The sequence below is a fragment of the Trachurus japonicus genome, chromosome 3 (genome assembly GCF_045865225.1).
Source record: "Trachurus japonicus isolate A0001 chromosome 3, Traja_1.0".
Lineage (NCBI taxonomy): Eukaryota > Metazoa > Chordata > Actinopteri > Carangiformes > Carangidae > Trachurus > Trachurus japonicus.
In genome coordinates, this window is record NC_140909.1 from 2,788,744 (window position 1) to 2,811,550 (window position 22,807).

A 22,807-nucleotide genomic window follows, 5' to 3' on the forward strand; every position below is an offset into this window, starting at 1 on the left:
CTAAACCACTTTTTTCTGCTGAAAACAAATGTATTTGGGTATAAGGTAGTGTTGTCAGTTGATTCTGGTCCAACTTTTGACATTTTAGTCAAAATATTTCAATTTGGTGTATTTTGTAGTAAAAATGTAGAGTGACTGCCCTCTATGGGTTGAAACACGGCTATTACAATCAAATTTTTCTATTGGCTGAGATGGAGGCAGATGACGTTTTGGAGGCAGCTTTCGTCACCGGCCACCAGCTCCCCGACCAATCAGCACCGGCTGCTGCCTGCCGCTAACGGTTGCTAGGCGCTCTAGCTGCTCTGCTGCGGCTAACGGCTGCTAACAGCTGCCTGAATGGGAATCGTTATTGCGGCCGGCGCTAACGAGCCGTTAACGAGCTAACGAGCCGGCGGATCGGCTGTAGATGCTGTGTCACGGCTCTGGCGTCCTCTCCTAGTAGTGTCGCGCTACTAGTGCTGTTAGAGTCGCTCGTTAGTAGCTTGTTAGCGCTAGCAGAAGTGTCGATGTGTGTTTATTACTTTTTTTTCTCTTTTGTGTGATTTCGCGGGTGTGAATGGGGCGCAGGGGGGAGGGGGGATCGGAGAGTGCTCCTGAGTCCCGCCCATAATCAAGGCATTTTTTGAATTTCAAGCTTAGAGCACGTCATCCAAAACTGAGGAGTTTAGTTCCCCTTTAAGACTTATATTAACACAGAAATATCGCTTACTTCTGCTTTAAGTGTCAGGTAAACGTACTGACAGACACACACAGGCACACACTAGCCATAAACGCATCCACAGAAGACGTACCGTATCCATAGTCTTGACAAAGGGCCAATTAACGGCCTGTAAATCAAATTACACACACACACAGAACACATTTCCTGTATGAATAACCTCCCTGGTCTCCATCGACCTCTGACCTCAGCTCGGTGCCTCTCACCTTGGGCTTGGGCCCCCTCTTCTTGTGCAGTCTGGGGGCCAGTTGTGGCTCCGAGCTCGTTCTGCCGGGGCTCTGCGACGCCCCGTTGACGGCCGCCGCCGCCGCCGCCGCAGCAGCCGCCTCGGCCGCCGCCTTCAGCAGGGCGATGGTCTGGGACTTGGGCCGGCGGCCTCGGACGCCCTTGCGGACGGGGAGGGGGGGCAGGGGGTTGGGCAGCCGGTAGGAGGTCTGCATGGAGGAGCAGGAGGAGTTGGCCGAGGAGCGACGCGTGGCCAGGCAGGCGGAGGAGGAGGAGGAGACGGGGGCGAGGAGCGCTCCGGGGAGGGTGACTGGGAAAACACAGAGAGATGAAGAATATGTTATTATTGGACCATGTAAACAATGTAAAAATCGATTCACATAAGAATCGCAATTCTCCTTTAATACGATTCAGAATCGATATAAAATGTCCCAAAATCGATTTTAAAAAATTCAAAAAATGAAACAAATCTGCTGGCTGTCAGGCTCCATTTCCTTAGAATTTAAAGGGACAACGAGGAGTATTATCATCATATTAATGTGGATGAATCTCCGTTACCACTTGTTAATGGTCCATTTTAGATAAATCTATGGTTTTGTCTCTATGGTTATTTTGTTATTATTAGTGGTGGTGGAAATGCTGGGCGAGCCAACCAGCGTTTCTTTACTTTCGGTTTCGTGGCGAGTCATGAGAATAACGCCGCCGTATGAATCTCCGTTTATGGTGGGAACTACGACGGTATGTGATCGTCTTCCAACCTCTGACTTTAATTCTTGATGAATGAAAACATGAGTCTGTCTTGCGCCGGTCAAAGAATTTCACAGTGCGGAGGCTCATAGATGTAGTGTGAAAACACTTCGCTTTAACAAAACTCCTCGTTGTCCCTTTAAAAGGCAGCATGTTTAACTGCACTTTTAATTTTGTTACTTAAAGCAGAAGTAAGTGATCCGGTGGTTTTGGCTAATGCTGCGTTCCAGGCAGGCTTTTGAAACCGTAAATTACAGCTTCAAGTCACGACTTACGACTTTGTAGCGTTCCAGACAACCCACTCGTGTTTCTCCGACCTGTTTTACCTGTGAAAGTCACTATAACGGCCACTCGTAACTTCTGACCCGTGAACTCGTACCAGATCGAACTGCTACGACTTCACAGGTCGGAAAAACACGAGTTACGAGTTGCCTTGAACGCACCATAACGTCTTGTCAGCAGATGGAGTTAGCAGCCCCCGCCCTCGTCATGGATCTATTGGTCCTCGTCCCTACGTCACCACATTCAGGCGCATCCCTTGACTGCACATACAGAGAGGACTGCCCCTTTATGCCGTTCTCTCTCCTCATTGGATAAAGGTTGTAGGATACAAGGAAAGTTTTCTCCTGGGCTCAGAGCAGAGCAGAGTGACTGACAGACCCGTGTTTCAGACCAAACACTCTATAGAAGTGATTGCTGTCGGAAGATACAACTATTTAAGACTAACACAAAAGTAATATGTGATATTGCTTTTATGCAACAGTTTCAACAATTCCATCTAAGCATGGATAAAGGTTTAAAACTCAATAAATGTGAAAAAGACACTTTAGTCATTCTGTCTTACAAAGCAGCCTGGAGTAGATCATGAGGATCCTTTAACACCGACAGACTGAAGCAGAAATCATTAGGAATCAAATCGTTTTGAATCGAAAATCGATTTTGAATCGAATCGTAGCCCCAAGAATCACAATTGAATCTAATCGTGAGATAGTAAAAGATTCCCACTCCTATAAACAACTCCTAAAATCTGCAGGAATGTAAACAAGCATCAGCTCATTCATAAATCCTCCAGACGAAGCCGACGGCCAATCAACAGGCAGCGTTTCTACTTTAGCCTGGAACGATGAAGACGTTCAGGAGGAGGAGGAGGAGGAGGAGGAGGAGGAGGGGGGTTTGTCTCTCTGATCTGCTGATTGACAGCTGCTTTTGTGTGAAGCCCCGCCCCCTCACTGGAGTCACAGTCAGAAGTCACGAGTTCATCAAACCATCCAACAACCAACACGGTGATTAGAGACGAGTTTAACCCTCTGTTGTCCTGCTGGGTCAAGGAAGGAAGGAAGGACGAAGGGAGGGAAGGAAGGAAGGAAGGAAGGAAAGATAGAAGGAGGGAGAGAACAGATTGGGTCAACTGGGTCAAAAAGGAAGAAGTAAGGACGAAGGGAAGGAAGGAACGAAAGAAGGAAGGGAGAATGGAAGGATGGAGGAAGGGAACACCATAAGGACAACAGGAGGGTTAAACATCAGATGATTCCTGAAGATCTGAAGTACTATACTCACATACTGCGTATTTATACTTAGTATAAATACGTAGTATGTGAGTATACTTACAATATTTAAATAGTTCTTATTTTTTTGTCCCATAGGAATGCACTGAAAACGTCTTTCTTTCTTTCACCCATAGAAAGACATTCATCTCTCAGCCTTCAAGTTTTATATTCTAGCCTTTTTCAACATTTCCTCAGCAGTTTCTTCAGCTAACTCAGCATTGTTTCAACAATTTCTTCAGCTCATTCAGCAACAGTGTTCAGCTGCTTTCAGCATTCACACGCATTTCCTGCAGGAAATGCTTTCTTTTTCTAGTTTTATATATTAATCATTTATTCAAACAGTTAACAATGTAAAACTAACCATGAAATGTGACGTGAACCTGTTCAGGATCATGTTGAAATGAACACGTACATGTTTATCCTCCCTCTGTGTTGTGTTGTTGTGAGTTTGTTTGTCTTTGCTCTTTGTTTTTTTCAGGGTTTTTCATTTCTATGTTTTACTGTCAAGTTTAAATATTATTAAAATAAATTAAACTGACCAACTAAACTTAATGGAGCTGTAAAAACAACGAGATAAATTCATTCTGTTGTTTCATGCAGCACTGAGAGATGGAACCAGAATGATCATGTAGATAGTAATGGTTCTTTAGTTTATCTGTTGCTGCTGCTGCTGCTGTGTAACTTCTAGTTTCTGCTTCGTTATCCAGATAAAAGACAGGAAACCCTGAAACACTTGAAAACAAGTTTGGCGTTTAGCTATAAAGACAAAACGATATATTTATCTAAATTGATCCATTAACAAGTGGTAACGTAGATTCATCCACAATAACATGAGACTTTATTAGAACCAAATAAACTCCTCGTTGTCCCTTTAAAATAGAAAGAAAGTGAGAATTAAGTAGTAAAAAAAGGCGATCAGCAGAAAAACCCAGGACTCAAAGCCGCCGCTCGGCCTGCGTCTTCATGAGTCTTCTGCTCGGGACTCGGACATGCGATCACAGTCGAGACAGAATGAGAGAATGAGAACAGAGATGGTCCTGGATAAGCATCTTCCATTTCAACACCAACAGAGTGTGGAGTGAACAGAGGCCTGGGAGTCTCACAGGGCTTCAGCTTTCACCACAGCAGATCTGGAGCCCCCCCCCCCCCCACACACACACACACACACACCCTCCCCAAAGGGCCACGGCCCCCTGAGAGCCGCTGCACTGGGAACCAGCTGCAGGTGAAGCAGCGTTTTCTTTCATTAGCTCACCAGCAGGAAAGAGACACTGCAAAAACTCAAGATTATTTGTCCTTTTTCTTGTCAAAATGTCTCATTTCTAGTCAAAACTAATCTCTTTCCACTTAAAATAAGACTCATCACCTAAAAATTAACTTGTTTTTAGATCATTTTCACTTGTTTCAAACAAATATTCACTTGAAATAAGTAGAAAAATCTGCCAGTGAAAGCTTTAGTTTTATGTGTTTGTAATAAGAAAGAAAAACTTGCTCCACTATCAGATTTTTCTACTTATTTCAAGTGAAAATCTGCTTGAAAAAAGTAAAACGTGTCTAAAAACAAGCTACTTTTTATGTGATGAGTCTTATTTTGACTAGAAATAAGACAAATATTCTTGGTAAGATATTTGAGTTTTTGCAGTGGAGAGAGATAAAACCAACGACCACGACGACGTTTAACTCCACATCAAAGGTCCTGCGCTCTGGGAACCAATCAGAAGCAGCGGCTTTAATTCACCTGGAGTCAGCAGCCGACTTTGATCTGAGCAACGATGTAAAGAGAGAAAATCTAATCCGTGCACATTTAAGTGACAACCACCACCATGCAGCAGTTTAACGCTCTGATCCGTCTCAGGTTTTAGTTCATCAACACATTTATTATTAAAGAAAACTAATCAGCTTCAACGTTCAGAGGAAATCTGTCGTTTGACTCGAAGCTGCAGCAGCTTCAGGTTTCTAGTCTCTGACCCGTTTCATCAGATGGAAACATTCACACTGCCTCATGCATCATGTTATACACACACACACACACACAAAATGTTGTGTCCATGGAAACTTTCCCCACAAGCGTTTAAATTAAAGCCTGTTTGGCTGCACAGACTTAAGGGGATAGTTCACCCAAAATTCAAATTTCACTCATCATCTCCTCCCCCTCATGTGGACTAAGGGCTGGGAGAAGTTTCAGAGTCCTCCGTGGCTTCTCTGAGTTACAGGGGGTCTCGGTGTAGCAGTGCATGTCCATATGACGGTTGCAAATGGATACCAACTGTCTACGTAACAAAAAGACACACCAAAAAACATCCAAATACCTCCATGCTGCTCGTATGTAATGTCCGTCTTGTATTGAAGCCCCGACATGAGAAATTGTCCCGGAAAAAATTAAATAAGTCTATATTTCAAGCTTGTTTGTAGCGGAAGTTTCTTGAAGCTCCTCTTCTCGGTTCGTCAAATTTGGACGGACCAGGAAGAGGAGCTTCCGCTACAAAACAAGCTTGAAATATAGACTTATTTAATTTTTTCGGGACAATTTCGCATTTCGGGGCTTCAATACAAGACGGACATTACATACGAGCAGCATGGAGGTATTTGGATGTTTTTTGGTGTGTCTTTTTGTTACGAAGACAGTTGGTATCCATTTGCAACCGTCATATGGACATGCACTGCTACGCCGAGACCCCCTGTAACTCAGAGAAGCCACGGAGGACTCTGAAACTTCTCCCAGCCCTTAGTCCACATGAGTAGATAATGAGTTGAAATTTCAATTTTGGGTGAACTATCCCTTTAACGACTGAGCTGCAGGAGGAGGAGGAGGAGGAGGAGGAAGATGTAGCGACCGAACCAGGAGCCACTTCCTGCTGCTCTTCACCTGCTGCACACAACAGACCCACACCATGATCCTCATTACTCTCTAGCTTATTTAAAACATTACAATCGTTTGATCTGCAGCTTCATATAAAAACTTCACATTCACTTTAAATCCACATGAAACAGAGAAAAGCAGCAGAACCAACAGATTCAATCTGGGCTTTCTGCTCCAAACACAAAACCACACTCAGGACGTTTACATGCACGGCTTCATCCAGCTCTGCTCAACATTAGATTTTGGCGTCTAATCAGACTTCTGTCCTCGTCCCAGTTCACCTGCAACTGAGAAAATCTAAGAACTGAGGGAACGTGTTCCTCCTCCTCAACACCAGGTGGTGATATGCCTGGTTTCAGCTCGTTAATACAGAACCTTTTCCTGTTGACCTGTTAGCCAGGCAGCAGAGCGGCGTTTTCTAACAACAGTAGGGTGGTTAACCGTACAGCTTTGTTCATCTGGTACGTAATGTGTGCGTTACTTATTGTGCAGATCAGGTGCACGCCATCCCTCGTGGTCATGGTGATTTCCAGAGGTAGACAAGACAAGAACACCGTAACGCTACAACAACAGCTTCTGTGACCGGCTTTCTAGGATGTTTTTGTTCTGGGGTCTTACACCGAGTTGGAGAACTCCGATATTAGTCGGACTAACGCGTTTACATTAAGGTTGACCCGATTATCATATTTTGATAATCGAAGCTTCGCGGACATAAAATCGATCAAAATCGAAGCTTCGACGACCGGGGGGTAGTGCACGATCGTAACATCTGACGAGGGGGGGTGCGCGCAATCATAGCAGAAATAATGAAAGTTATGTCAAACAAACACTGCATATCTCCAAAATCAGGCAGGTTTCCAGGATGCCAAGTAGCCTACTCATTTTAATGTAACAATTGCCGATGAGAACCGGTGTCAAAAAGGAAAAAAAAAAAAAAAAAAAAATCGATCACGGACTTCATGATCAATTACCATAGCAACGAACGAAGCTTCGAAGCTTCAAATTTTTTGGGTCAGCCCTCGTTTACATGCACTCAGTTGTCCAGTTATAGTCGGATTAAAGCAGAAGTAGCCTAAGCGATCCGGTGGTTTTGTCTAACTTCCTGTCAGCAGATGGAGTTAGCAGTCCCCGCCCTCGTCCCTACGTCACCACATTCACGCGCATCCCTTGGCTGCACACACAGAGAGGACTGCCCCTTTATGCCGTTCTCTCTCCTCATTGGATAAAGGTTGTAGGATACAAGGAAAGTTTTCTCCTGGGCTCAGAGCAGAGCAGAGTGACTGACAGACCCGTGTTTCAGACCAAACACTCTATAGGAGTGATTGCTGTCGGAAGATACAACTATTTAAGACTTAGATTAACACAAACATTCACCTGACTTCTGCTTTAAGGCAATAATAGGGCTTGGGCGTCGTGACGTCATCACTTCCGTGGCCGCCATGTTGGAAGCCTCCTTAACTGCTACTCGGACCACTGCACACTGTTCATACGTACTCACGGGGGTGACATAATGCATGTGAAGGGAGTATCATCATTTACAGGCAGTATTTATCACATGAAAATTAGTCACAGTAACGTTAGCTCCAGACCTGGAGATCCGGCCCGGTTCATTCAGCGGGTCTTCCATGAGAGCTCCGCGGGAATAGCGCGTTGTCTCTCGGGTAAGATGCGGGAAAGAGACCGCCACGTCCCACAATGCAACGCGGCGCCCAAGCCCTATTCGGTTTTTTCAAGTGTCATGTAAACGTACTGACTGTTACACAACAGCATGACCTCAGCGCTGCAACAGACCCACACCATGATCCTCATTACTCTCTAGTTTATTTAAAACATTACAATCGTTTCATCTGCAGCTTCATATAAAAACTTCACATTCACTTTAAATCCACATGAAACAGAGAAAAGCAGCAGAACCAACAGATTCACTCTGGGCTTTCTGCTCAAAACACAAAACCACTGAGACTTACAACATGTTTCCATTTGTGGAAAATGGACTAAAAACATGAAACATGAAACAAAAACTATGAAGTCTCAGACGACGGATTCTGATATCAGTGGCTGATGAGCAACGTGACGTATAATCCGTGCACCTGCATTATCCAACGTGAAAAAAACTACCCCACTTTCACCACAGATTTACTGGAAAATAGAATTTAGCACAAAGTTTGGTCGACATCGTCTGATAGACGAGTTATTACACTGATGTTAAGACCCACAGTGGGATCTGAACACCTTTAATAACCCCCTGTTACTTTTTCCTTTTCACTAGTCACAGTTATGTTTATCATGCGTGTGTTTTTAGGTTTAGCTCCTTGTTTCACACTTGCATTGCATTAGTACGACATGATTCATTTATTAGGTTTTTACTTTTCTTTGATGGTGTTTTAAGCACTTTTTCGGCCGATACGGTTTGGATCGGAAAAAACTGGATGGGTGCATCTCTAATTAAAATCATTTCATCTGCAGCTTCATATAAAAACTTCACATTCACTTTAAATTCACATGAAACAGAGAAAAACAGCAGATTCAATCTGGGCTTTCTGCTCCAAACACAAAACCACAGTGACTTACACAATGTTTCTATTTGTGGAAAATGGACGAAAAACATGAAACATGAAACAAAAACTATTAAGATAAAAAAACAAACCAAAAGAAATCAAAGTAAAACTCTTTTTCCTTTTCTGCTTCTGCTAAGAACGACAACACAAAGACACATGGAGCCGATCAGGACGATTCACCTCCAGACTGACCTGAGAGCTGCCGCCCCGGGACACCGCGAGTGTGTGTGTGTGTGTGTGTGTGTGTGTGTGTGTGTGTGTGTGTGTCTGCTGTCTGGGGGGCTTGGGGGGAGGGGCAGCACAGAGTTGCCTCTCATCTAATTACACCCCCCCCCCCTCCATATGCACACACACACACACACACACACACACACACCCACACACTCTCACATTTCTCCTTGCAGAGTGGAAACTCTCTGTTCACACACACACACACAGGAAGTTCTTTTGAGTGAATTTGTGGCTGCATGAGTGAAGTGCAGATTTAGATGTGTGTGTGTAAGAGTGTGTGTGTGTGTGTAAGAGTGTGTGTGTGTGTGTGTGTGTGTGTGTGTGTGCATCGACGGCAGAGGAAGTTAACGTAAATATCTGAGCCCACAGTGTGTAACCGCAACAACAACAATCTTCTTTCACACACACACACACTCTCAGGCTGCGACACGGTGACGAGGACGTTCAGCTGCAAAAAAAACACAAAACTAAATCTGTGAAAATATTAGAAATCCTCTGATTGTGATTGTGATTCTCTCCTGAAGCTCTGGTGGGTTTGGTTTTAAAAGACAAAGGAAAGTGTGTGAAACTGCAGCTTCAATCAATCCCTCACACACACACACACACACACACACACACACTAGTTTCTCCTTCACTTCCCGTTTTCACCAGGATGATGAAATAAAAACTAAACTGAACTGAACTGAATTATTAAAATCCTCCAATCAGAAACCAACCAAAACTCTGATTCAAACCGAAGCCGGCCGCTTCACACACAACCGCTCATCCTGGGAAAACCTCTGAAGGAAAGAAACATGGAGGGAAAATAAAAATGAACTTCATTTAGAAACCTCTCTCTCTGTGTGTAGAAACATCTGTATAAAACTCTGACCTGAGACCAGCAACACGTCGGTTTTCTTTTTCTCTCTAATAAAGAACTTTGTAAACACATCTGACTCACCAGGAAGGAAAGGAAACCCCCTCAGAAAGACAGAAAGCAGAACTTCACCGCTGCTGTCCAGGCTGCAACAGGACTGATAGCAGCAGTAGGACTAGTAGTAGTAGTAGTAGCAGTACTGGTTGTAGTACTAGTAGTAGTAGTAATAGTAGTAGTAGTAGTAGTACTCCAGTCTGTAACAACACTAGTCCCTGAGTTCAGCAGCTTCCTCGTTCTGTCCCGGTGTCGGTGTCGGTTTGTTTCCTCTCCGTCCACGTCTCTTTTCCTTTTCTTCACTTCACTTCCTCTACGAAAAAAAAAAAGAAAAAACCCAAAACACTCGTCCTCCTCCGTCCGTCCCTTCTCTCTCTCTCTCTCTCTCCTTCTCTCTTTCTCTCTCTCTCTCTTTCTCTATCAGCTGCTTTCTCTCCGTCTCGTCCTCTTTTCTTTTCTCTCCCGGCCGGTCCACAACAACAAAGCCGCACGCTGCTGCTGCTGCTGCTGCTGCTGTTAATGCTGCTTCCCTCCCAATGAATGAGCAGCAGCAGAAAGAGGGGGAGGAGGGGGAGAAAGGGGGAGGAGGAGGGTGTGTTTGGATTTGCATAGAGGCAGGGGAGGGGGAGAGATGGAGGGGGAGAGAGGGGGAGGGAAGAGTGGGTGAGGAGGAGGAGGAGGAGACTGAGCCCTTTATTCGTGTTATCTGTCGGCCATATCGACAGTCTGACATCAGTCACCAGCCCACCGGCCCCGGGGGAGGGAAGGAAGGGGGGGGAGGAGGGGAGGAGGGGAGGAAGAGGGGGGAGGGGTAAAAGGTTAAACTGGATCAGAAGGGTCCTGATTGGAACGGGTGAAAAGGTTCAAACTCTCAGAGTTGCTGCTTTCTCTCTCCACACACACACACACACACGTTTGTAATGCTATCTTTGTGAGCCACTTGCAAAAACTCAAATATCTCACCAAGAACATTTGTCTTATTTTTGGTCAAAACTCTAAAAATCTCATTCTACTTAAAATAAGACTCATCACATTAAAAAGTAGCTTGTTTTTAGACACTTTTTACTTCTTTCAATCAGATTTTCACTTGAAATAAGTAGAAAAATCTGATAGTGGAGCAAGTTTTTCTTTCTTATTACAAGCAGAAAAAACTTGCTTTCACTGGCAGATTTTTCTACTTATTTCAAGTGAAAATTAGTTTGAAACAAGTGAAAATGATCTAAAAACAAGTTAATTTTTAGGTGATGAGTCTTATTTAAAGTGGAAAGAGATTAGTTTTGACTAGAAATGAGACATTTTGACAAGAAATAAGACAAATATTCTTGGAAAGATTTTGAGTTTTTGCAGTGAGGACATACATTGACATAATGTGTTCCCTTTAGCCACTTTAACCCTAACCTTAACCATGCAAAACAAATGATGCCTAAACTTAACCAAGTCTTAAAGCAGATAACAGCGGCACGGCCGTTTCGGCTAATGCTGTGTTCAAGGCAGGCTTTTGAAACCGTAAGTTACAGCTTCAAGTCACAACTACGACTTGGTAGCGTTCCAGGTAACCCGTAGCTCGTGTTTTTACCGTCCTGTTGTCTGTGAAAGTTCCCTATAACGGCCACTCGTAACTTCCGACCCGTGAACTCGTACCAGATCGAACTGGTATGACTTCACAGGAAGGAAAAACACAAAGTACGAGTTTCCTTGAACGCACCATGAGTTAGCAGCCCCCGCCCTTGTCAGGCATCAATTGGTCCTCGTGCTACGTCACCACATTCACGCGCATCCCTTGGCTGCACACACAGCCCTTCATGCCGTTCTCTCTCCTCATTGGATAACACTTGTATCCCACAAGGAAAATTTTCTCCTTGGGTTACAGCAGAGCAGAGTGACGGAGAGACTCGTGTTTAGGCTGAAATACTTCATGTAAGTGATTGCTGACGGAAAATAGGACTATTTAGGACTTATATTAACAAAAACATTCCACTGATATCTGCTTTAACCCTCAAACAGCCTTTGGAAGGAGTCTGAGAAAGAGAGAACCGGTCGACATTTCCTCACTCTGATGGTTTAAAACTCAAACTGGTCCTCACATGTATAGCTGTACAACTACACACACACACACACACACACACCCCTCCCTCGGTGTAACCTTAGCTTATTCAGACATTCCCTGATGAGAGACGGTCGAATCCGTCTGGAGCAACGAGGAGCGGAGCAGCAACTTTTCCTCCACAACGACGGGAAAAAAAAAGAAAGAAAGAAAGAAAAAAAGTCAAAGACGATTTAAAGAAACAGGAAAAAAAAAAACACAAATATAAAAGTCTGATATAAACAAGTGCAGCGTCACAGAGAATAAGAAACAACAGCCAGACTTCAACGTCCAAAACAACTCATCAGTTTTTAGTATTTCTGTCCAAACACACAACTACAGACTAAAGACTTGGTTTCTGTCGACATGAGTCACACATAAAGAGAATTTAACGTCTTTCTAACCTGCAGAATATCAGTAGTACAACCAAAAGTCTAATTATTCTAGATATTATTCCAGATAGACAGAAAGAAAGAAAGAAAGAAAGAAAGAAAGAAAGAAAGAAAGAGGGAAAGGGGGTAGGTAGAAAGAAAGAAAGAAAGAAAGAAAGAAAAAGGGAAAGGGGGTAGAAAGAAAGAAAGAAAGAACGAAAGAAAGAAAGAAAGAAAGAAAGAAAGAAAGAAAGAAAGAAAGAAAGAAAGAAAGAAAAAGGGAAAGGGGGTAGAAAGAAAGAACGAAAGAAAGAAAGAAAGAAAGGGGTTAGAAGAAAGAAAGAAGAAAAAGAGAGAAAAAAGAGACAGAGAGAGGGGGTGATAGAAAGAGGTAGATACATAGATAGAGATAGAATGGGGTAGAAAAAAGAAAGAAATAAGTAAAAGACAGAGAAAGGGGGTAGAAAGAAAGAGATAGATAGATAGATAGATAGATAGATAGATAGATAGATAGATAGATAGATAGATAGATAGATAGATAGATAGATAGATAGATAGATAGATAGATAGATAGATAGATAGATAGATAGATAGAACAATAGATAGAACGATAGATAGATAGAACAATAGATAGAACGATAGATAGATAGATAGAACAATAGATAGATAGAATGATAGATAGATAGATAGATAGATAGATAGATAGATAGATAGATAGATAGAACGATAGATAGATAGAACGATAGATAGATAGAACGATAGATAGAACGATAGATAGAACGATAGATAGATAGATAGATAGATAGATAGATAGATAGATAGATAGATAGATAGATAGATAGATAGATAGATAGATAGATAGATAGATAGATAGATAGATAGATAGATAGATAGATAGATAGATAGATAGATAGATAGATAGATACATAGATAGATAGATACATAGATACATAGATATAGACAAACTAAAGAGAATTAAACGTCTTTCTAACCTGCAGAATATCAGTAGTAGAAACCAAAAGTCTAATTATTCTGCCTTTAACATCCAGCCAGCGTCTGTGTCTGTGTTTCTTCATGCATTATTCACACAGCATCATAATCCTGCATCTTGACCCAGTTCAACAAAGACACAAGAAATAAAGAGAAAAGAAAAACACATTCTGGTATTTACTGAACTGAACAAAAAGGAGAAATAATAATTAGTCGACTGATCTCGTTACAAAACCGTCGTGCAGCGAGGTCACAACAGGATGTTAGAAATATTAAACCTAGTAATAATAATTACAGAGTCTCTCTCTAATTATCAGCTCGTTAACACCTCGACCAAACCACACACACACACACACACACACACACACACACACACGCACGCGCACACACATACACACACACACACACACACACACACACACACACACGCACGCACGCACGCGCACACACACACACACACACACACACACACACACACACACACACACACACACACACACACGCACACGCACACGCACACACACACACAAACATCTGTGTGAAGACAGAGAGGGGGATGATAGATAGAAAGTGGTAAATAGATAGAGATAGACAGAGATAGAGGGGGGTAAGAAAGAAAGAAAGAAAGAAAGAAAGAAAGAAAAAGACAAAGAGAGAGGGGTAGAAATAAAGAAAGAGAGAAGTAAAAAAGACAGAGAAAGGGGGTACAAGAAAGAAAGAAAGAAGAAAAAGAGAGAAAAAAGAGACAGAGGAGTAAACAGATAGAGAGGGGTAGACAGAAAGAAAGAAAGAAAGAAAGAAAGAAAGAAAGAAAGAAAGAAAGAAAAGACAGAGAAAGGTGGTAGAAAGAAAGAAAGAAGTAAAAAGACAGAGAAAGGGGGTAGAAAGAAAGAAAGAAAGAAAGAAAGAAAGAAAGAAAGAAAGAAGACAGAGAAAGGGGTAGAAGAAAGAAAGAAGAAAAAGAGAGAAAAAAACAGACAGAGACAGGGGGTGATAGAAAGAGGTAGACAGAGATAGAATGGGGTAGAAAAAAGAAAGAAAAAAATAAATAAAAGATAGAGAAAGGGGGTAGAAAGAAAGAAAGAGATGGATAGACAGACAGACAGATAGAGTGACACTGATCTGAAGACTTTTCCAGCGTTTTGACCTTTTGAAGACGAATCTGAAGGAAAACGGAGCTCCAAGTCTCCAACAACCGATTCTATCTGAAAACATGACTTCATGTGGAGTTTCAGAAACTAAACGTCACTAAACAGGTTTTTTTAATCAGCTTTTTCCTGCCACATTGATGATGGCAAAGACAAAACACATGAACAACAAATCCTCTCCACCTCACGCAACAATAAGTCAACAAATAACTAAGTCCAGTTGCTTTCGATTTAACCTCCTTTGAAATAAGTCAACATGTTGTTATACTCTCTGCAACATTAAAGGTGTTCAGAAATGGCCGTCTGTCCTGTCCTTTGTCTTCAGGGAATATACAGGAATCTTGAAGTTAATTCTAACACCTTTTTAAGACTTTTTCAAGACCGTCTCAATATTTTTCAACACCTCACTGCCACTTCAAGCTGTAACCATTTACATCAGTGACATGTTTAACTTAACAGCTTTAGTTTGTGATAAAGACTATAGATCACTATGATGCTACAGAATTCAAAATAGGCTGGGATAATAATACAAAGGCAAAGTTTATCAAAAAACAAAACAAAAAAACATTGCTCCACTCAAAAAACAAAAACAACAATCTTCTTTTCTTTTTTATGTACCGGTTCATCTTTGGTTTTTAATAAAACGACTAAATTCACACACTTTTACAATGTTTTTTTAGGACTCAAACTCTTTCAGAAGCTAATTCAGAAAAAATACCTTGAAATTTTAAGACTTCATAAAGTCGTGAAAAGACTTTTAAATACTTTTTACGGGTCTTAATTTTCCCGAAAATTGATTTAACACCCTTTAATACTTTTCAAGACCCCGCGGACAGTGGCGTGCACTGGGGGCAAGGGGGGCAGTCGCCCCCCCTAAAGTGCCCCTGGGAGCCAAAACGCGCCTTAAAGTGCCCTCTTGGAAGCCAAAACGTGTGCTAAAGTGACCTCATGGAAGCCAAAACGTGTGCTTAAGTGACCTCATGGGGGCCAAAACGTGTGCTAAAGTGCCCTCTTGGAGCCAAAACGTGTAAACGTGTGCTAAAGTGCCCTCTAGAAGCCAAAACGTGTGCTAAAGTGCCCTCTTGGAGCCAAAACGTGTGCTAAAGTGCCCTCTTGGAGCCAAAACGTGTGCTAAAGTGCCCTCTTGGAGCCAAAACGTGTGCTTAAGTGCCCTCATGGGGGCCAAAACGCGTGCTAAAGTGACCTCATGGGGGCCAAAACGTGTGCTAAAGTGCCCTCTTGGAGCCAAAACGTGTGCTAAAGTGCCCTCTAGGAGCCAAAACGTGTGCTAAAGTGACCTCATGGGGGCAAAAACGCGTGCTAAAGTGACCTCATGGGGGCAAAAACGCGTGCTAAAGTGCCCTCTAGGAGCCAAAACGTGTGCTAAAGTGCCCTCTTGGAGCCAAAACGTGTGCTAAAGTGCCCTCTTGGAGCCAAAACGTGTGCTAAAGTGCCCTCTTGGAGCCAAAACGTGTGCTAAAGTGACCTCATGGGGGCCAAAACGTGTGCTAAAGTGCCCTCTTGGAGCCAAAACGTGTGCTAAAGTGCCCTCTAGGAGCCAAAACGTGTGCTAAAGTGACCTCATGGGGGCAAAAACGCGTGCTAAAGTGACCTCATGGGGGCCAAAACGTGTGCTAAAGTGCCCTCTAGGAGCCAAAACGTGTGCTAAAGTGCCCTCTTGGAGCCAAAACGTGTGCTAAAGTGCCCTCTAGGAGCCAAAACGTGTGCTAAAGTGCCCTCATGGGGGCAAAAACGTGTGCTAAAGTGCCCTCATGGGGGCAAAAACGCGTGCTAAAGTGCCCTCATGGGGGCAAAAACGCGTGCTAAAGTGACCTCATGGGGGCCAAAACGTGTGCTAAAGTGACCTCATGGGGGCCAAAATGTGTGCTAAAGTGACCTCATGGGGGCCAAAACGTGTGCTAAAGTGCCCTCTAGGAGCCAAAACGTGTGCTAAAGTGCCCTCTAGGAGCCAAAACGTGTGCTAAAGTGACCTCATGGGGGCCAAAACGCGTGCTAAAGTGCCCTCATGGGGCCAAAATGTGTGCTAAGGTGCCCTCATGGGGCCAAAACGTGTGCTAAAGTGCCCTCTAGGAGCCAAAACGTGTGCTAAAGTGCCCTCTTGGAGCCAAAACGTGTGCTAAAGTGCCCTCTTGGAGCCAAAACGTGTGCTAAAGTGCCCTCTAGGAGCCAAAACGTGTGCTAAAGTGCCCTCTTGGAGCCAAAACGTGTGCTAAAGTGCCCTCTTGGAGCCAAAACGTGTGCTAAAGTGCCCTCTTGGAGCCAAAACGTGTGCTAAAGTGCCCTCTTGGAGCCAAAACGTGTGCTAAAGTGCCCTCTTGGAGCCAAAACGTGTGCTAAAGTGCCCTCTAGGAGCCAAAACGTGTGCTAAAGTGCCCTCTTGGAGCCAAAACGTGTGCTAAAGTGCCCTCTTGGAGCCAAAACGTGTGCTAAAGTGCCCTCTTGGAGCCAAAACGTGTGCTAAAGTGCCCTCTTGGAGCCAAAACGTGTGCTAAAGTGCCCTCTTCAGTGGCGAGAAAGCGCCCCTGCCCTTCAAAAAGTCTGTGCACGCCACTGCCCGCGGATATACCCTGGTCTTAGCGGTGTGTTTATGTTGAAGTTTCTCGAAAACGTTCTGGTGTGAACGATGTTTTTCATTGAAACGTTTTTGTAAAAACCCTGCGATGTGTCGACGTGGCCTCGGACAGCGGACGGAGACTCAACGTGTCTGTTTGAGCGCCTGCAGGACGGAGAACATGCTCCGACACACGTGTAACTACGGCAATCCATCAAACCCAAACACACACACACACACACACACACACACACACACACTCTGATTAATCGGGCCTGTTGCTCTGGGAACTTTAAAGACCGGCGTTGAACCTCGACCGACCGGGCGGAGGGACGGAGGAAAACTGTCGGACGGAACAAAACACCGACTCCACACATCCGTCACCGTGATGTTGATGGATGGAGAACGTCTGAGGAAACTACACAAAGCAGAACGCACACACACACACTCACACACAGACACACACACACTCACACACACACTGCAGCCTCATTACCTATAATTACATCCTGATTGATAATTAATAGTTCAGCTCTGCCTGCACACTTTAACAATATCTATTAAAGCTCCCAATTACACACACACACACACACATACACACACGCACAGGGAGTGTGTTTGGTCTGAGAGACGTTCAAGGTCCCAGGAAAAATGAGTTGCAGTGAAAACACACAGGAGGAAGTGGAGCAGACACACTGAGCAGATATTATTGATAATATTCATAATTTAACTATTAATAAAAAACATTTAAACTGCTGCAGGATGCTGGATTCATTCATTACCTGCAGCTCTTCATGTCTGTGTGGAGGTTAGAGCGCCATCTACAGGTGGAGGTGCAGGTAACAGCCAAAATCTCTAAATTATTAAGTTAATAAATCAAATGTATTAGAAAATGTTTGTTTGATTTGGGTTCGTACAGAAAGGTAAAGTGAACATTGTGTTTGACAGAATTAAAAGTGAATGTGAATTATTATTGATTGTGACATATTAAAACTAACAATAATCTGAGGTTTTTATATGGTTATAAAATTTAATAAGTAAAGTTATGAAACTGTATTCAGTTTGCTTTCCATTATTTTTCCTCATATCTAGAAATTTTAAATCTAAAACTATTTGACATAACATTATAAAAACGTGTGATGACAGCAGGTCACATTTATTTGCTTCAAAAAGTAAAATGAAACTCATTAAATCTCAGTTTTTAACAGTTTTTCAGACGTGTTGCTCTGTGACTGTTCATATGTAAAAATCAGCGCTTGTTGTTTTTCCTTCAAAAACGAAGCCAAGAAAAACTCTAAAAAACTAGTGCAGATTAAAAGAAGAAAACAAAAACAGCCCGAGGTCACGTTCAGCTGCAAAAACACAACAAGAACCAGAACCAGAACTGGAGTCAGAGCTGAAGGTCGAAGGTCACGACAACGATCACACAGCTCTTCTTGTTTTATCTAAAGTTAATGTTCAATGAATTCATTTCTTCTATTTCTACAGCCGAGTTATTAATAATAAATGAATGAATAAAAGATCAAATCAATTTTCACTTAATGTCACAGACTGCTCTGCTATAAGTAAACTGTATCATAAGGATAAAAGAACAAACACCTCATCATTACTTCATAAATTAACTTCCTTCTATAAGATTTAAAATGATATAGTATTATTGATCATTATCGCATCATCAATTAGTGCATTTAATGTTGTAATGTTGTATAAGTTAGGTTTTCTTTACTTATACATCATCTCAGATGTAAATATCGTTCTATGATGATTTAACAGCTACAAGTTACTTCAACTGTAAATATGAATCTTTATGTTTTATAATGTTAAATATTTATCTCCAGACACAGATTTACACTGTTGAACACAAAGTTGGAAAAATTTAGTTTTCAGACACATTCCTCTTTTTTTTATTCCTATTGTAAAAGTTAATTGTGGTTTAAGTTTCAAAGTGAAATGTTTGGAAGAGATTGATCAATAAAGTTGAAGATAAAGATAAAGATATACTGTACACTTTGGCTAACAAGAATAAACCACATTGTCACAATCATTTCATCAAGCGTGTTAATATGTTTACATGTTAATTTACCTTTGATAATGATCCAGTTGTAGAATAAAATAGGACTTTCTGACTTTAAAGATGATTTTTTTTTAAAGAATTCACTGTGACTGACTGACAGCGGTAAACCTGCAACTGATACAGTTACACATGCACACGCACATCTGTGTGTGTGTGTTAAAAACTAAATGGCCTGCACTTATAAAACCCTTATTATTTAGTCTTATTAACCACTCACAGCCTTTTACTATAGAAACCACACAGAGTATCTGGCCCAGAGGCCTCATCAACACACACACACACACACACAGACTGGAGGAGTCGGGGAATCAAACCACCGATCCTGTGATCAGTGGACGACCTACCTCTTTAATTAATAAACAAATAAACACCGTCTGAGCCGTCTCCATGACAACTACTCCCTCTGACTCTACCACCGTGCAGCCGGACCAGTGAGACTGATGCCAGTCCTCCTGACCTCCGACCTCCGACCTCTGTTCATGGACAATAAAGATGGGAAATGTGCAACATGCTTAGGTGCAGTGTAAAGTATCTGATGTATATATTGTAGGAGCCAATATTGTTGTGAAGAGAGTTGAAATCTTTATTGTAGTTTGCGGTGTGTTTTATAGTTAAAGGACAATTCCAGGCGAATTCAACTCGGGGCTGTATGTTCCTATCATTTTAGGTCTAAAAGAAGGAATCTGTAGATTTTCAGTTTAATGTCTCCTGTTTTGCGGTAGTTGTGTCTGTCCCCGCGTCGCCACGGCAGCAATGAATGGGAGTGGATGTAAGTTCTGCTGTTTAGGCTGTTTCCATCCCTCAAAGCCACAGACAGCGTCAGATGGAGACTCAAACATGCACCCAGAAGTTTATTTACTTCAACAAGCCGACATGTTTGTAAAACTAGATCTAATTCAAAGTCTCCCGGAGTCTCGCGCGAGACCCAGTTGCCGTGCTCGGTGTGTTCAGGTGCAGTGGGAAAACCTACCGTTTGTGTCATAAACACAGGAATATCAACTCTTTACTTGCTTCAAGTAAAAAAAACTTCTCGGCGCATGTTTGAGTCGCCACCTGACGCTGTCTGTGGAAAAAAATGTAGACTTGAAGCAAGTCAAGAGTTGATATTCCTGTGTTTATGACACAAGCGGTAGCTTTTCCCACTGCACCTGAACACACCAACACTGCAACTTCGGGCTCGTGCGAGACTCCGGGAGACTTTGAATTAGATCGACTTTTACAAACATGTCGGCTTGCTTGAAGTAAATAAACTTCTGGGTGCATGTTTGAGTCTCCATCTGACGCTGTCTGTGGCTTTGAGGGATGTAAACAGCCTAAACAGCAGAACTTACATCCACTCCCATTCATCGCTGCCGTGGCGATGCGGGGACAGACACAACTACCACAAAACAGGAGACATTAAACTGAAAACCTTCAGATTCCTTCTGTTAGACCTAAAATGATAGGAACATACACCCCCGAGTTGAATTTGCCTGGAATTGTCCTTTAAGTATGTGTTGTGTTGTGTTATGTTACGACTGCTTTTTTTTGCATAGTTGTGAAAGGTCCTATAACACCTGAAGTATGCACGTCGCATACGCCTTTAATAAAAGGACGAAAGGGCAAGATCGGAGGTCAGTACGTTGATGAGCGGAGTGGACTGTAGGTGCAGCATGAAAAGGTTTTTTGACCGTTTACGTTGCTTTACGATGTTGCAGCTGGAAGCTTCATCTGACCGTTGTAAACCCAACGGAAGAATGGATGTGTACTAAGTCTTTGTAACAATAAACCAGCTTCATATTGATCCAATAACTTCCGATCAATCTGTCAAACTGATCGACCGCAGTCTGAAAGTTAGATGAAGCTCAGCCTCAGTCAGCAGTAACACCCTGTTCCCATCATTATGGGATGTTCAGGGTGATTAATAAAGCAACAACAACAGAAACCGGGGGCTCGGCTCGTCATGACTCACAGAAGTTCCCGGGCGGCTGCAGGCTGTGTTTGGTCAGGCTGCACCAGCCCACGGGGAAGATGTCTCGGGAATCGAACGGGCACCAGTAGTCGAAGGCGCCGCGCCAGCCGTCGAACATGACGAAGATCTCCTGACCTCTGACCTCTCCCACCGTGGCCGGGCAGATCAGGTAGGGGTTCTTCCTGTCCACCGCCTCCAGCTTCATACCGGGCTGGAAGTAGCTCTTAGCAGGACTGGCTGGTTCCTAAACACACACATATAATGTAATGTAATGTAATATAATTTAGTATAATATAACATAATATAATATAATATAATGTAATATATAATATACTGGCTGACTGGCTGGTTCCTAAACACACATAATATAATATAATATAATATAATATAATATAATATAATATAATATAATATAATATAATATAATATCATATAATATAATGTAATATCATATCATATTATATCATATAATACAATGTAATGTAATATAATATAATATAATATAATATAATATAATATAATATAATATCATATAATATAATGTAATATCATATCATATTATATCATATAATACAATGTAATGTAATATAATATAATATAATATAATGTAATGTAATGTAATGTGATGTGATATAATGTAATGTAATACAATGTAATGTAATATAATTTAGTATAATATAATATAATATAATACAATGTAATATAATATAATATAATATAGTATAATATAATATAATGTAATGTAATGTAATATCATATCATATCATATAATATAATGTAATATAATTTAATATAGTATAATATAATATAATATAATGCAATATAATATAATATAATGTAATGTGATGTAATGTAATATAATATAATATAATGTAATGTAATATAATATAATACAATGTAATGTATATGATGTAATGTAATGTAATATAATATAATATAATGTGATGTAATATAATATAATATAATATAATGTGATGTGATGTAATATAATATAATATAATATAATGTAATATGATGTAATATAATATAATATAATATAATATAATGTAATATAATATAATATAATATAATATAATATAATATAATATAATGTAATGTGTAATGTAGCCTAATATAATATAATAGTTTCTCTACTGTGTCTGGTGTCAGCAAACAGATCAATTCTGTACATTCACAGGAACTTTATTTTAAAGTCAAACAAATGGCTAAAAAAAAAAAACAAAGTACTCAACTTTTCATCTTCGGTCAATCAAATGCCCCAAAAAAACATTTCATATTTTAATTGGCTTTCATAGAAAAAAACTTTTTAAATCAATATCTAATCAAAAAATACTGTAGTTATTGAAATAAATGAACAAACCACAAAAAACAAATGAACTGCTTTCTTTTTGTAATAAAACAGGAACTTAAAAATAAGTTTTTCTATTTTTAAAACACTGATTTTCCCACTTTTTCTCTGTTTAAAACATGACTGCATGTGCTGGTGGTTTGTGAGTGGCTCCCTCTAGTGTCTGTGTCTGGTACTGCAATAATGGTTTTCACTGATGAAGCTCAAATCAACTCTAAATGCTGTTTTTGCAAATGTTCACCAAATTTCTATGACTTACAACTCTATGAATTTAAAGTTAATAACCTTCAGGACAAAGTTAAGGCAGCTCCAGTAAAATAAAACGATAAGAATAAGAGTTTTTTAATTGATGGTTACCTTCTTAAAAGCCGAGGCCGGCGCCATCTCTGCTCCGCTCAGCGTCCGCAGGAGGAACATCGGCCACGACGACGCGTTCATCCTGAAACCTGAACATGAAACAGCTCCATTAACGTC

The 22,807-nt window shown here is 41.4% G+C and overlaps 1 protein-coding gene across 1 annotated transcript in view; it reads right to left on the reverse strand.

Moving 5' to 3' along the window:
• Positions 1–22,807, reverse strand: part of scml2 (Scm polycomb group protein like 2) — a 40,255-nt gene that overhangs the window by 10,544 nt on the left and 6,904 nt on the right. Inside the window, exons 5-7 of the mRNA XM_085805066.1 lie at positions 22,691–22,779; positions 20,986–21,229; positions 925–1,253 (exon numbers count right to left, since the gene is read on the reverse strand). Of these exons, the coding sequence (XP_085661192.1) occupies positions 925–1,253; positions 20,986–21,229; positions 22,691–22,779 (662 nt within the window). The remainder of the gene's footprint in view (positions 1–924; positions 1,254–20,985; positions 21,230–22,690; positions 22,780–22,807) is intronic.